Source organism: Cydia strobilella, chromosome 1, assembly GCF_947568885.1.
Source record: "Cydia strobilella chromosome 1, ilCydStro3.1, whole genome shotgun sequence".
Taxonomy (NCBI): Eukaryota; Metazoa; Arthropoda; class Insecta; order Lepidoptera; family Tortricidae; genus Cydia; species Cydia strobilella.
This window is the reverse complement of record NC_086041.1, coordinates 8572092-8588167: the sequence shown is the minus strand read 5'-3', so window position 1 is coordinate 8588167 and position 16076 is coordinate 8572092. Positions and strand designations below refer to the sequence as shown.

The 16076-nt window shown below is 45.5% G+C and overlaps 1 protein-coding gene across 1 annotated transcript in view; it reads right to left on the bottom strand.

Annotated features, from left to right (window-relative positions):
- LOC134746892 (uncharacterized) overlaps nt 1–15857 on the bottom strand; it is a 28244-nt gene extending 12387 nt beyond the window's left edge. The window contains exon 1 of the mRNA XM_063681467.1: nt 15728–15857. Within this exon, the coding sequence (XP_063537537.1) occupies nt 15728–15806 (79 nt within the window). The 5' untranslated portion in view covers nt 15807–15857. The remainder of the gene's footprint in view (nt 1–15727) is intronic.
- Between the last annotated feature and the right edge of the window lie 219 nt (nt 15858–16076).

Sequence of the window (16076 nt, the reverse complement as noted above, 5' to 3'; positions counted from 1 at the left end):
GTAGGTTATGGGCCTCGAGTTGACCGTCGCCTCCGCCTCCGTCAGTAGGGTTTGTAGAGTCTCGTCGCTCGGGTATTTCTCATGTAGGGTGGCCTTCATAGCTTCTTTCACCGTGCGCACCATACGTTCCCACACGCCCGCCATGAAGGGTGCGGCGGGGGGTAGGAAACGCCAGTTTATGCGGCGCGCGTGGGCGGCGTCTCTCATGGCTTCCGTCAACTCGCGGTTGGCTCCTCTGAAGGCGGTCCCGTTGTCACTCCACAGCTCTGTAGGGCACCCGCGCCGGGCAATGAAACGGCGTAGTGCGTTGATGGCCGAGTCCGTGCTTAGTGAGGCTACCATTTCTAGGTGTACGGCCCTCGACGTCATACATGTGAACAGCGCGACGTACCTTTTTTCTCTGTGACGCCCCACTGTGACTTCTTGCGGCCCGTAGTAGTCTAGACCCGTGTAGGTAAAGGGCCTCACATGATGCGCCAGGCGTGCCGCCGGTAGGTCACCAGTGGCCGGGGCCGCGGGCTTCGCACGACGTAGTCGACATCTCGGACACTGAGCGATCACTTGTTTCACTGTCGGCCTTATTTTCACTATGTGCACTCGCTGTCGCAACTCGTTCACCACTATTTCCGTACCGCCATGATGTAATTGTTCATGCACATGAGAAACATACAATTTCGTGTAGTGATGCTTCCCATATAGCACTACTGGTTGCACTGTCTCTTCTTGTATGTTCCCGGCCGCCGCTATTCTTCCCCGTAGTCGTATGATACAGTCCTCGTCCATATAAACACTCAGCTTGGCCAGTCGGTCGTCCTTGTCGGGCGTACGGCCGCTCGCTATTCGCCTTCTCTCTTTCTCGTAGCTATCTTCTTGTGAGGCGCGTATTAGTAACTTTTCGGCGGCGTTTAGGTATTTGGCTTCTAGCGTTAAGTATTTCTTCTCTTCTTGGGGTTGGGTAGCTGCACTCTTGGCGGACACGCGCGTGTGTTGCGTGCGTTTGTTCCATGCGCCGTCTTGTTCCGCGTTCGCTCGTGTCCGCTTGCGCTTCGCCGCCGCGATAAGTTGTGTCGCGGGCGGGGCGGGCGCGCGGGGTTGAGGGCGCACTAGGTCGATGAACTGTAGCACGCGCGCGGTCGCTCGCAGCAGCCGCATCCATTTTGAGAAGCGTTCGATCTCGGGTATAGCTGCGTGTTTATCTTGCGTAGGGACGGCGATCGCAGCGCACGTCTCTTTTTCTTCGCCGGTCGCGGGAACTTCGACCTTATTCTCGTGGGGCCAAGTCTCTTTTTGTTCATAGAGAAAGGGCGGGCCGGTGAACCATCTATGTTGCGAGTCGAAATCTGCCGGGGTGGCGCGGGTCGCGTCGTCGGCCACGTTGTGTGCTGTCGGTACCCATCTCCACTCGTTTTTCTTAGTGCAGTCTTCTATTTCGGCGAGTCTGTGTGCCACGAACGTCTTGAATGTGCGGGGCTCGGCGCGTATCCATGCCAGTGCCGTGCGAGAGTCACTCCAATATGTTTTCGAAGTGATTTCGAAATCGTGTTCTTCTATGACTGTTTTTGCTAGCCGTACGCCTAGGACGGCCGCTTGTAGCTCCAATCTAGGAATGGAGACCGGTTTCCTGGGTGTGACTCGACTTTTTGCGGCGGCTAGGGCTATCTTGACTGAGCCGTCGGCTCGCGTCATTCTCCAATACACTGCGGCGGCGTAGGCTTCTTCACTGGCGTCGACGAAAGTATGCAGCTCGTGTGTGGCGGCGGGCGTAGTGTCGTAGCACCTAGGTATTTTTAGGGTACCTAGGTCTCGAAGTTGTCGTAGCCATTCGCTCCAGCGTTCGTGTAGCTGCTCTGGTATCGCTTCGTCCCAGCCTGTGCTATGTTGCCACGTGTCTTGCATGATTCGCTTGGCCGGCGTAGTGATTGGTGATATGAGGCCGAGCGGGTCGAAAATTGACATAATGACACTGAGTGCTTCTCTCTTCGTTGGAGGCCGCAGGTCGTTGATTACTTCGGGCTGCGCTCTTCTTGTATTGAGGCGAAAGCGGATACTGTCCTCATTTGTGTTCCATAGCAGGCCGAGCGTTTTTTCTATCTCGCTCCCGCCGATAGGGACAGTATTTCCCTCTCGCTCTTCGCTGCCGACGACGTTACTTATTGCTTCTTTTTCGTTCGTGGCCCATCCTCGCAACTGGAACCCGGCTTTTTTGTGCACATAGTCGACGTCTCTTGTTACTTGTCTTGCCTCTTCTATTGTGTCGAAACTTTGTAGATAGTCGTCCATGTAGTGATTTCGTTCTATCGCTCGCGCGGCTTGCGGGTACTGTGTCGCGTGTTCTTGTGCATTCCTATTTTTTATGTATAGGGCGGTGCACGGTGATGATGACGCGCCGAATATAACGGAAGTCATGCGGTACTCTTCTGGTTCTCCCTCGCGGTGATCGCCCCTCCATAGGAAGCGGAGGGCGTCCCGGTCTCCTTCTCTTATTTTTATCTGCATGAACATTTCTTTCAGGTCGGCTGAGACTGCGATGCTATGTTGTCGAAACTTCATGATGACGCCGGGTAGCGATTGTAGGAAATCTGGGCCCGTATGTAGCATGTCGTTGAGGCTGCGACCGTGTGATGTGGCCGCAGCATCGTGGACCAGTCTAATCTTCGGCTTCTCTGGATTGCAGACTGCGAAGTGAGGTAAGTACCACGTTCTGTCACTCGGGGGCGTTGTCGCGCGCTCGGCGTAGTTTGAGGTAAGTAGGTTGTTGACGCGTTCGTTATATTGTTGCTTTAGGCTTGCGTCACGATCCAGCTTCCTCTCGAGCGTGTGCAGCCGCTTGAGTGCGTCGGTGCGATTGTTAGGTATCTTCTCTGTTTCGTTGCGCCACAGTAGCCCCGTCTCGAACCGGCCATTGGGTAGGCGGCGGCTCTTTTCTTCTAGTATGCGTAGAGCTTGTTGTTCGGGATCACTACGGGGTCGCCTCGGCTCGATTGATAGAGACTCGAGGGCGAAATAATTCTTCATGGTTTTTTCTATGTTCTCGGTCGGCCCGGTACGAGTGAGATGTGCGCAGCAGTAGGCGATCGGCTTCGCTTTTGTGGTGCGACAGCCGTGAAGTACCCATCCTAGTAGGGTTCTCGACGCGACGAGTTGTCCGCGCCGGCCTTTTCTTATTTCTCGTGACACGATCAGGTCCCAGTTGTCCTGGCCGATGAGTATTTGTGGGGTTGCACCGCGGTAGGTTAACTTGTGCTTGATACCCCGGAGGTGCGCGCAGCCGTCTATTTCTTCCATGCCGATCGACTGTGTGGTGAAGCCGAGGCTGCCGACGGTGTGCGCGTTCGTTATGCGTTGTTCTTGGCTGTCGTGCTTATTCTTGATGAAGACCTCGACCCTCCTGCTCTGATTGTGCTCCATCTCTTTCCCGCCTACGCCTTGCACCCACATTGGTTCAGTGGGACCGTCTAGCCCGAGTGCGTCCGCCAGTGCTGAGTCGATGATTGTCACCGTGCTGCCTTCATCTAATAGGGCGAACGTGTCTAGTGTCGCTCGCGGGCCGCGCAGTGTTACTGGCACTATCTTCAGGTAGGCGCGGCTCGTTCGTGGTTGTGCGCAGGCGACTGTGTTCACTGCCGAGGCCACTATTTCTTCCGGTTTATGTTGTTGTGGTGGCTCGACTTGCGCAGCGGCGACTGGTTGCGGCGTCTTCTCGTGATGTAGTAGGCGATGATGTCTCATGGGGCAGCCCAGGTGGCCGCAGGGCTTCGCACGACACGCGAAGCGGCGATGCTTGCTAGCGAGGCATCGGTAGCAAATGTTGTGTTTCTTCGCTACTTCCCAGCGCTCGTTCGTGTCAATTTTGATGAATTGCGGGCACGACGGCAGTTGGTGAGTAGCGTGTTCGCATAGTGGGCACGCTTGCTTCTCTTCTCTTGGCTTCTTAGTGTCGGCGGTAGCGGCGTACGTTCGCTCGGGCTTCTTTCTTGCGGTCCTCACTTCTTTGTTCTCCGTCGTATTTTCAGGCGGAGCGTAAGGCGTGCACTTGTCGGCTTCGTTGTTTAGAAAGTCGGCAATCTTCTTAAGCTCGGGCGTATCTTCTCTCGTGGCCGCGTAGTCGTACCACTTGCTTCGAAGTATAGGCGTGAGTTTATCGACCATCGACCGCAGTAGCTCTGGATTGTAGAGGTACTGAGGCTTCTTCAATATCTCGATAGTCGTGACAGTGTTTGCGATCTTGCTGGCGAATATGCACAGGTCGCGCGGGCTGTCGGTGAGTCGCGGCAGTCCCTTCATCTTCTCCAGTTCGTTGACGAGTAATGCGTCTGGCCTTCCGTATCTTCTTTCTAGTGCTTTAATGATGTCCTCGGGGTGCGGCCGGCTGATGAGGAGGGCGCTTACGGCTTCCAAGGCTACTCCCTTGAGGCTTTTTCTTATACGGGCGACGTTTTCACTTGCGGCGAAACTGGGGGCGGACTCGTCGTACGCGGCTTTAAATTGTAGCCACTCGTTGCATAGGCCACTGAATGTCGGCAGGTCTGGTATGTATTTTCTGTAGGACTTGCCGGCTTGGATGGCTTCTGTTAGGGCGGCGGTCAGCGATGACACGTCCATGGCGTGGGCGGCTCGAGGGGCCTCCGGCCGCGCGTGTTTTCTAGTGGCGCGCGGGGCCGGCACGTGTGCTTCTTCATGGGCGGGCTCTTCTTCAATCGCTGTTGGTTGTTCTGGGCGGCGGTTGAACCAATCGGCAATGCGTTGTGGAGCAAGGTCCTCTTCCTCTTCAGACTCTTCCCTTGACGAGGCGAGGTCGAGTCTTTGTTGTCTGATTCTTGCTAGTTCTGTTTCGGCTTGTACGCGCTTCAGCTCCAGCTCGGCTAACTTCTCCTTGGCCTCTAACTCCGCGAGGAGTCTCTTGCTGGAGGCCTTGGATCGGTGTGACCGAGCGGGCTTAGCGGGAACTGGCGGCGGTGGCATTAACTCGACGGAATCTCGCCCGACGAGTGTGGCGACGGTGCTAACTGCAGGCGTTGCTCTGATTCCCGACGTGTCGGCTGGGCCCCCATTCGTGCTGGTGCCGGCGATGCTGGCTTCTGTTGCAGTGCGCGTTCTTGTGGTGGTGCCCGTGCCTGACGTCTCGCCCGTGCCCGACGTCTCGCCTGTGCCTGACGTCTCGCCTGTGCGTGACGTATCGCCTGTTCGTGACGTCTCGCCTGTGCCTGACGTCTCTCCTGTACCAGATGTATCGCCGGTCTGGTCCGTGGCCTGCGTTTCATCTGACGAATTTTCTTCTCTGCCGTGGTTGCTTCTTGTTACTGCCATCTTGCTATTTTTTCTTGCTTCAGAGATCCGGCTTCGACGAGGACCAAACAATGTGAGTGTTAGGCCCTAATCTTGTTGTCTTGAGATCTATCGTAGGGGTGTGGACTGTATAGGGTGCGGCATAGGCGGCAAGGATGGAGTAAAACAACTGGAGCTCTTCTTAAATCAGATGCAGGAGGGTCGAGGTCGGAGAGGTCTTCTTTTTCTTCTTAAGAGAGGTGTTGCTTGCTTGGCTGCTCGATTCGTAATGGCTTCCTATGGCCGGCGCACCGCCTTTTATTCCCTCCATATTTAAAGACCTCGTCCCCCGCGCCGCGCCGGCGCGGGCGTCTGCGCTTCGCGCATGCGCAGACCTCTCTTTCCTCGACTCTCCTACGTTTCTCTTTATTTATTAAAGTTATGTTATATATTAACAAATTACATGTTTTATTTATTTATCCTACCTATCTTATTAGATTCTAGTCTAATATCACAATTTCTTATTAGAATAAGGTAGCGTATACTTTGCCCTATTTTCTTATACAGATCTACGTAATGAAACACAATGAGGAAAATTCTTTATTTGTTATAAGCCTATCTTAATTAAATTATATTGCAATCCTAACTTTACCTAATTGGAATTCTCTTATTGGATTCCTTTAAGAGGTACAAAGTATGCTACTCATACTTTGTCCTGTTATAAAAACATACTAAATACCATTTATTTCTATACGTGACGCGACTTAAAATTATTACATGTTAAAATGACTCTAAGTTACAAAATACTATGCGCGTCGTGTACAAATTTCTTGTTCCGACACGTAAGTATCCATTTTGTAGGTTATGTAGTAAAATCTTACGAAATATCTTGAATCTTCACTCTTTTGGCTTGAAAAACACTAAATGTTCGTAGCTTTGCTCGTTTTTACACGTTTTCTTCAAAATTATTACGAATCTCGATGTATTTTCACAGTTTTATGTCCATTGTTTACACCAATGTTTACACCGAAGCGCCGACTATTTTTACGAAAATCACTCAATTATTGTTCTCGCGGTACTCGATATGGTTATTTATTGTATTTATGCACTGAAACCTCGTAAATATTATTCATTCATCGTTTATTTCTCGTATTTTCAGTATTTTTTTCATCATTGTTCGTATTTTGTTTTTTCACTCTTGTTCCTTCTTCATTTATTTTGTTCTAGAATGTTCGATGCGTGACGTCTATAATCTCTCAAAATTATTCTTATTTCATTGTTCGTTTTTCACCACTAATTCACTATATTTCCGGCTCTAATGGACCACTTTGTAGACTCTAGTTCCTCATAACGTGTAATAAGAATTGAAACGCCGATTTGCAACACAATTATATTATTAATAAATTAGACGCGTATACATGACATGTTATTTCTTTGAAGGATATTGCAAAAAAATAAAAAGCTTGACAATGGCCGCGCTTATATAGGTCGCAGGAAACCCGTAGCGCGCGATGTGTGCAGCGCAGCGCCATCTACCATGAAATTGAGTATGCTTTCTTGCTTGCCGCAATAGTTATGAATGGATAAGGAAATATTTAATTGCAAATTTGTTAATTATATTGAGGCGCATGATGTTTGCGGTTATCAGCATAACAACGCAACCATTGCATTGCGTGCATTGCATCACGCTATTGCAACCAATATACTCCCGTTGGAATGACAGTTATGTCATTGACAATTATTTCTTTAAGCTCTTGGTAAACATTGAAAGAGTCATAACAGTTCGTGCTTCATCACAAAACCTACGTTATGGTAATTCGACATTGTTCGGCGACCTCAGCATCAAAGCATAACTTGAAAGTAACTCAACAAAAGGAAAACTCGCCTTTTAAACCTTATAACATAAAATAACATTAAAGGTGGAGCCTGAATGAGCATTCATTAATTTTATAGAATAATTTTGTTTAAAAAATCTTCAATTACTTTTCTCATTTGGGCACGATCGGGGGGATTCTTATTGTAAGAAGAGGATGTCAACTGAAAACCATATTATTATCAGTATTATTACTACACCTTATAAAACAAAGTCCCCCGCAGCGTTTGTCTGTCTGACTGTAAACTCAAAAACTAGGCACTGAACGGATTTTCATGCGGTTTTCACATATCAATAGAGTCATTCTTGAGTAAGATTTAGGTGTAGGTATCATTTGTTAAGGTTCACCCGTGCGAAGCCGGGGCGGGCGCTAGTTCATTATAAAGATCACTTATATAAAAAACGCAATTTATAGATAAACAGAGTAGGGTCGCTAAGACAAAAGTGCGACTTCCGGCCTGATTTAAACTGAGATCATTGAGGTAAAGGGCCCTCCACACTCATGCGCGAATCACGGCGCGAAGCCGCGAACGTAAGTGTGGCGTCGATTTCGCGGATTGTTCACGCCTTCGCGCCTAGTTCCCCGTTTTTTGTCGGTTTATCAGCCCGCGTCAAAGGAGGCGCGAAGCGCGAACTGGCAAGACTCCACATTACACACTATTTTGACTCGTATGTGGCAAGATAAATAATAATTATATTATATAAAGCGGCTATATTTTACGGTTTTACAACAAAACAAAATGGAAAAATAGCTAAATCACGTATGATGCCATAGATAACTAGCAGTTAAGCTCGATCAGCTGATGCTTTTCCGCCATCTTGGCGAGAACCAAACTGCGAAATCGCCCTAAAGTTTGCGAGTGTGGAGTCATACGTCAACGTCGCGACATGTTCTCTCCGCGAAGTCGCGCCGCGATTCGCGGACATAGTCTGGAGGGGCCTTTATATGTATACACTAGAGGCGGCCTCTCGAAGAAAATGTTTCCGCACCTCAATGAAGTGCATGCACTTCATTGCTACTGGCTAGCTGCGCTTATTCTTTAGCTTAGTGACAGACGAAAAACGCAAAAAATGGCGGACACCTCGCGGACCCAATTTGTACTCGACAGCTTGTCTATACATACTCGTATATGTCAGTGTTTAAGACACGTCAAAAATTTGCTAATGATACGATATGGATAGGGGGCTTCCGGTTTCAACCGCCATCTTGACTTCTTTGTTACTTTCCTTTGTTTTTGCTCATTAATATTATTTAAAGTGTAATATCGATAGCTTATTATACAGTAAATTAATGTGGTAGTGTTCAGTGAATAGATAATTAATCTTGAAGCGCGTTTAACCACCATTTTGGAGTCAACGGCCGGTAGCCCACGTGTTTCTTGTAAAGTCGCTATCGCTTTACAAGAGCTAATAAAATCACCGTACACTGTCTTTTACTAACCGTACAATTTTAGTAGTATTTAAAGCTCCTAAGACCTTGATACTGGCGAAATAGTCCCACTGTACTGAAACCATGATTTTAAAAGAATGAATGAATGAATGAAGCAAATCAAAAGACTGGCTCAGGAAAGAAAGGACTGGCAATTACTCCACCGACAAGAGCAAAGCTCTTAAGTGATGATGATGATGATGATGATGAATGAATGATATAATCAAGGGCCTGACACTCTTTGATAGAGAAAGATAGTCTTGTTGCGATTCCTATAAGAGGAAAGAGAAAATAGTGCCATGCTTTGTCCTTATCACCGACCGGGTGGCATCATAGGTAGGAGGCGATGGCAAAATACCGAAATTTATAAGAGTGAAAGAGAAAAAATCCTATGCTGCCTACATTTTATATGAATATTCTTTCTCTTACCCCCGGTCGCTCGGTGGCGCGTCTATATCTACTTGTATATACTATGTCTATGGATATAATTGATATAGATCGGATATGTCAGTGTCAAAAGTAACGTTTTTGTTTGACACTGACATATCCGATCCATGTCGTATCTTTAGCAAATTTTTGACGTATCGTAAAAATCGAATCAGGTCGTTCATGACAAGCAGACTTCGTAAGCACATATGTAGGTACTTACCTACTGGCTAAGAGTGAGCAGACTTTAGCTAGCCGTGGCAAAAGCTGCGACAACTCTAGACATTCATAAAGGGGCACATAGAGTGAATCTATCTAAATAAACATTTGAAGCTACCATTCAAGCGGGTGATCATATTTTTAGGGTTCCGTACCTCAAATGGAAAAAAACGGAACCCTTATAGGATCACTCGTGCGTCTGTCTGTCCGTCTGCCACAGCCTATTTTCTCCGAAACTACTGGACCGGTTTACTAATGTATTGCCAAAAATCGTTTCCCAAAGTATTACTTCCCAAACTATTTTACGCAAATTATCATTTGACAAAATTTCATTTCGCAAATTTTCATAATCCAACCTAACATTTTTTTTTTTTGATGACCCAGGGGGAATCCTTTATGGATCCCACTGGCCCGGGAGAAGCCTAGTGGGTATGTCCGACTCCCACGGACTAAACCCCCTGGGGTGTTCCGCCGCGTGCTTTGTAGACGGGGTTTCGGGAACTCGGTTGTAGACCTCCGATACCCCGTCGGCGTTGTTCTTGCGAACCCATTCTTTACGGCCGCTCTAGCAGCTTACTTCGTTGAAGGCTCCTCGGAACACTCGAGGGCCTTCCAGCTCGAACCTGTTCATGCGGGTGATGGAACTCCCGACCCATCACCCGCTGGGTCCCGTTAAGGCGGCATTATCCTTGATGCGAAGGCTCTTCGCCGCCTACCTGGTCTCCTTCGGCGCTGAGGGAGCGAGTTCGCGTCGTCCTCACGCGATCGCTCTGCCGCTTCCTTTTGCGTTAGAACAGTGACGCTAAAGGAAGCCACTGCCGCCCATGCCTCCTCACTGCTGATCATACGGCGTATTAGCGCCGGCAGTGAGAGGTCTCCTCCCACAGCCGCGGACAGCGCAGCGCGAGGCTCTGCCCATGCAGGGCATACCTCGCGCGTGTGCTGAGCCGTGTCCACGGCTCCTCCATCACAGTGGTGGCACGCTGTCGTCGGCTCTCTTCCCACCCTCTCACACAGGTACCAGCCGAAGCAGCCGTGCCCCGTTAGGAGCTGTGTGAGGTGGAAGGAGGGTGCACCGTGCTTGCGTTCGACCCATTCTTTCAGAACGGGTCGAACAGCGGCCACCAGGTCCCGGCTAGCTCCCGGGATCTCCAGACGCTCCGACCATTTTTCATATAGCACTTCTCGTGCTTCTTCCCGCCACTTGCGAACTTCTTGAGGGGCGGGCCAGTTTTCCTCCCTCCTTGCTGCCAGCACCCGCCAATAGACCGCGGACTGAACCTTGGCTTCAAGGTCCCAAGGCGGGCTTCCGGCTAGCAGGCCGGCTGCTGCGTGCGAGTTATCGCGATACGCTCTGGCCACCCTGAGAGCTATGGCCCGCTGCGGCCGACGCAATAGGGCCGCACTTCGAGTTCCCAGGGTGCCCGCCCATATTGGTGCCCCGTAAAGCGCCATTGAGCACGCTCATATAGAGCCGCCTGGAGGCTCCTCCTGGTCCGCCCAGATTTGGGAGGATCCGCCCAAGCGCAATCCAACCTAACCTAACCCAACCTAGTGCGTCATTTTCATTTCGCAAGTATGGGGTTGGGAAATGAAATGGTTGCGAGAGAGAGAGAGAGAGAGAGGCGGTATCTCACTGGACCAATTAAGTTGAAATTTGGTACACATATGTAAGTTTGTGACCCAAAGACGGACATGTAACTTAACAAATTAATTTTAAACATGGGGTAAATGAGAAAATTAAAAAATAAAAAATTTCATACTATATCGTGTTATATATCAAATGAAAGAGCTCATTGTGAGAATTTCAAGTATTTTTTTTAATAATTTTAGGATAAACAATTTAATAGTTATTCAAGAAAATTGACAAAAAATGACCATTCCCCCTTTTATCTCCGAAACTACTGGGTCAAAAATTTTGAAAAAAATACACAAAATAGATATTTACCTATACATTACCTTACCTAAAAACCTATTAGAAATTGCAGTCAAGCGTGAGTCGGACTTAATTACTTAGTTTTTGATCCGACCCCTACGGGTTTTTTAAAAACATTTTACTCACGTTTCACATAAAAAATACATTGTTAAAATTGTGTAATGTACGGAAGCCTTGGAACGCGAGTCCGACTCGCACTTGGCCGGTTTTTTATTACAGCAGTTTATTTAGCAGGCGCCTAATGTGCAAAAAACTTGGCAGCATATAACAACGTTTCAATAGGATAGGAAAAATATCATTCAATGGTACCTACAATACAATTGACGGATGGTCGCAGGATTCCCGTACATTAATGTCTGCAGTAATCTACTTTAGTTCAATCAAGAATTATACAGGGTGGCTAAAAAATAAATGCATTCCCGTTGCCATGGAGGTTTTGGGATTATATTGAGCAACTTTTACTATGGGACCAACCACGAAATAGCGAAATAAAAATTTATCCTCCCATAGAAAACGGACCAGGCAAAATGTATGACAGCCAAATTTTTTTTCGCGATTTCGGGGTTGGTCCCATAGTAAAATTTGCTCAGTATAATCCCAAAACCTCCCTGGCAACGGAAATGCACTTATGTTTAAGCCACCGTATACATATACACTAATTCAAATCTAACGCCTCTTGATTTATATCCCCACCCCATTTCAATTAAGGAACTCAAACACTCGTGACGCGTGTTTGCGGAGGTGCTCTGATCGGGTCCCCGGTAAGGAATCACATTTCTTGCGAATAATATTCGGCTACATTTTGTCGCCGCTTAGGGAAATTCAAATCTCGAACTTTTATAATAATAAAACTCCAACGATATTACACAAGTTTGAAGTCACTTCAAATGTTCGTTTTGGATTGATTTTCATATATATACCTATCTTTTAACTTCGATTTTCAATCTGAATCTTGTAAAACTGTATTGATAAATATTAGTATTACTGAAGCCGTATTCGCCGCCGAAAGCCGAATCGAAAACCGTTATCTGCCTCTGTCGTTTTTGCATATTGGAGCTATTGCTCCACTCGTGTCCCTTCGGTCGTGTTTTAATTTATCGCCACTCGTTACGAATTTATTATTTTTCGCACTTGTATCGTAATGACTATTGTCTGTTGTACCAAAATGATTAGGTATAGACATCTTTGTATACATATTATTAACACACTGTTTGAAGAAAGCAAATCACTATTTACTGGAAAATGTTTAAATAATATCTAGTCAGGTTCGGTCCATTACACACACAAGCTATTTTGAAATAATATCACTAGGCTACACAACCTACCTGTCCATATCGTATAGCATCAATAAAGCTTATTTACTGATTACTGATATCTAAAGGCGGATATTTATCTCGCACGCTTCCTTTCCTTGTTCTGATTGTGGCCGTTTGATTTTCCCCCGGGACTTTACCGCTGACCTTAATTGCTCATAGATATGGGTAGTCTATAATTATTTACTCTTATAAGGTCTGAATGTATTTTTCGGGCGTATGGACGTGGTATGAATAAATAAATTCCAATTCTACGAGCCCTAATGCAAAAGAGTTCGTCTAGTCACTTGCATAGCGTCAATTTATTACCGCTGGAATGTTAATCTTTCATAAATATATTTAGCATTGGTGACAATGTTGACGAACATAGTTTTTCTTTATATATTCATATCGGGCTAATATTGTACATAGCAAAAGAATTCATCATTTTTATTTTGACGTCGCACAAGCAAAAAAGTTCGTTTCACACTAATCGGTACAAAATAGTTCGTCAAAAGTAATTAGTGCTTTTAGAATTAATTTAAAAATAAATTAAGAATTGTTTGATATTATGGAAATATCACTTTGGCTATGAAAAGACAAATTTTCTTAATTTCGTATTATTTACCAAGTTTATGAAAACTTCATTTATTCAATATGGGTCGCGGTAAACCAATGTCGCAAGATGTTCGAAAAGTTATAATTTCAATCAGTAAATCAGGAAAATCTGCGTATAGACCTCACCTCAGCTCAAGACCTTATAAAATATATTACCCAGCATTACAAGAAAACTGGTCGCCCACGCATCACAACACCAGCCGAAAACAGAGTCTCGACGTGCTCAGGCAGGGGAATCCACCGTAAGATAGCGGGAAATGATCAACAAAGATGTTTCTGTCGATACATACAAACGAGTCATGAAAAGAATGGGATACGGATTCTATACGGCGAAAGAAAAACCATTACTTACTGAACTTCAGAAAATAAGAGGCGAATATTTGCTTTAGCTCGTCAAAACTGGACTATTGATCCGTGGCGATCCATAATATGGAGCGATGAATCGAAGTTTTAAGTGGCTGTTGGAGACGAACGGAAAAAAGTTGTCCGCAATAAGGGCGAAGCCTTTCATAAAGACTGCCTAAAGAGAAAAGTCAAGTTTCCTGCCTCACTCATGATCTGGGGGTGTATGTCAGCTCAAGGTGTGGGTCGGCTGCAGTTTATAGACGGCACTGTGAATGCTTCCAAGTACCAAGAAATCTTAAAGACGAGCTTATTGCCTTCGATTCCCAGTTTACAACATGACAACAAGTATGTTTTCCAACAAGGTGGTGCTTCTTGCCTACTGCCAAGAGCACGAACGCTTGGTTACATAACCACAATATTCCTACACTGCAGAATTGGCCACCTAGCAGCCCAGATTTGTCTCCGATCGAGACGTTGTGGTGGAAGATGAAAAAGAAACTGCGTAAGGATCCCGCCAAGTCGAAGGGAGATTTAAAGAACAAGATAAACGCAGTGTGGGATTCAATATCCTCTGCGAAATGTGCGGCGTTAGTTGACACAATGCCACAAAGAATTGAAGCCACCATCAAGAGGAAAGGCGACACTACCCAGTGGTAGACGAATCATTTTGCACTGTGTTACTAGCATACGAACTATTTTGCTTCGATTAAGTAAATAAATGTATTTTTAGGGTTCCGTACCCAAAGGGTAAAAACGGGACCCTATTACTAAGACTCCGCTGTCCGTCTGTCTGTCACCAGGCTGTATCTCATGAACCGTGATAGCTAGACAGTTGAAATTTTCACAGATGATGTGTTTCTGATGCCGCTATAACAACAAATACTAAAAAGTGCGGAACCCTCGATGGGCGAGTCCGACTCGCACTTGGCCGGTTTTTTTATATTTAACGGTGTTTGTTCATTGCTTTAATTATTTACTGAACTCTATATTTCTAGTCTAAAAATCTGCTCATTATAAGAATGTTAATATTTTCATTTCATATTTATTTATTTGCATTAATCATACATTGTCAGTGTTACAATTAGGTACATGGGTATGCAAGATGGATGTCAACACATAAATACATAATAGACGAACTCTTGCATTTGAGCTCGTACTCACCTACCATATAGGCTCTCTCTGTTCACGTAAACTACTTACTAAAATGGTGGGATTAATCGCGTGGTAAAACAATACAAAATATTGACCGTTGGAACTAATAATTAACAAATAATATTTAAAAAAAAAACAGAAATATCACAGCATTCTGTTTAGTTTGGCTCCTATATAATCTGCAACAAATACACCGATTCAAACAGTTTGACCGTTCAAAGCAATGTGATATCTTTTTAAACGTTAACAACCACAAAGGATTCTAAAGGACGTGTAGTGTAATCCATGTATTCATCAGCTGTAACCCTGCTACGAAACTAATACGGGTTCTATGAAAAGAAGGCCTGAGCACACTTTCTATAAGCTTATATTATACGTTTACGCGGGCTCAGTATCGTTATGTTGATTTTTTCCTTAAAGGAATGCAAAATATCTCACAAACGTAAGCTAGGGATTCGATTAACTCGCACGCTTTAAAAATAAATTTCAAAATAAATATGCTCTAGATATACTTTACATAACAGACCATAAATGTGTTAGGACAATCGCAGACAAAGTTTACAAGACCTCATTTTAGTAAGGTTCCGCCATAAGTAGTACACGTACCAGCCTAAAGCTAGTTAACCTCCTTAAACCACAGGAGTCTATAGAGGTATAACAGCAGTTACCTAGATTTTCATTCTTCGTTTCTTCCTTCGTTAGTAACGTGAATAAACGACGTCCAATTCTACTATCTGCACTTCGTCTCTCCAGCGGTACCTAGGGCGTCCAGACGGTCTTCGGCCACTTGGTACTCAGAATGATGTTCGGCTCGGACACCAGATCTTCAATCTCCTGGTTCTTGCGGACCTCAACGAACTCGGCGCCATCGACTGGACAGAAACGGCTTTGGACAGAGTAGCATGGCGGTCATTGGTGTCGGAGGCCAAGATCCACTTCGGGTCTAAGGAATTCTACCATCACAGCTCTTTCTGTCCTAAATACCAAACTTCAATAAATGTATTTTCTAATAATTAACAACTTCTCTAATAAATAACAAATTATAATTAGTACAAAAGAAGGAATTCAGTCATTTATCTACTTATGTCACACAGGTCACACTAGAGAACACCTCTTCATTTTTAAGGTGTATTTTTTTATCTAAATGAAAAAAATAAAGAATAAGCACTCACCTTTCTGCAGAAGAGCCCCAGTTCTCACGTCGATCATGAGAATTGCGACGATGCTCATGAAACACATTGAGGCATACATTATTACTTGTCTTAATATGTTCTCACAAAGTTCACTTTATCCAAGCACTTAACTTAACTTTGGACGCCTTGGTTACTAGATAGCAATAGTAGAATTTTATCTTGTATCGATTTAGGTCGTCAATGGGTACCTATTTATGGTAGTGTTTAGTAGTAGCTACTCTGCTTTTTACTTAAATATACCAAAAAAAAAGTATATATATATATACAGAAATATTACATATGAAATGTATATTATGGTATTTAGATTCGTGACATATCGCGTGTTAAG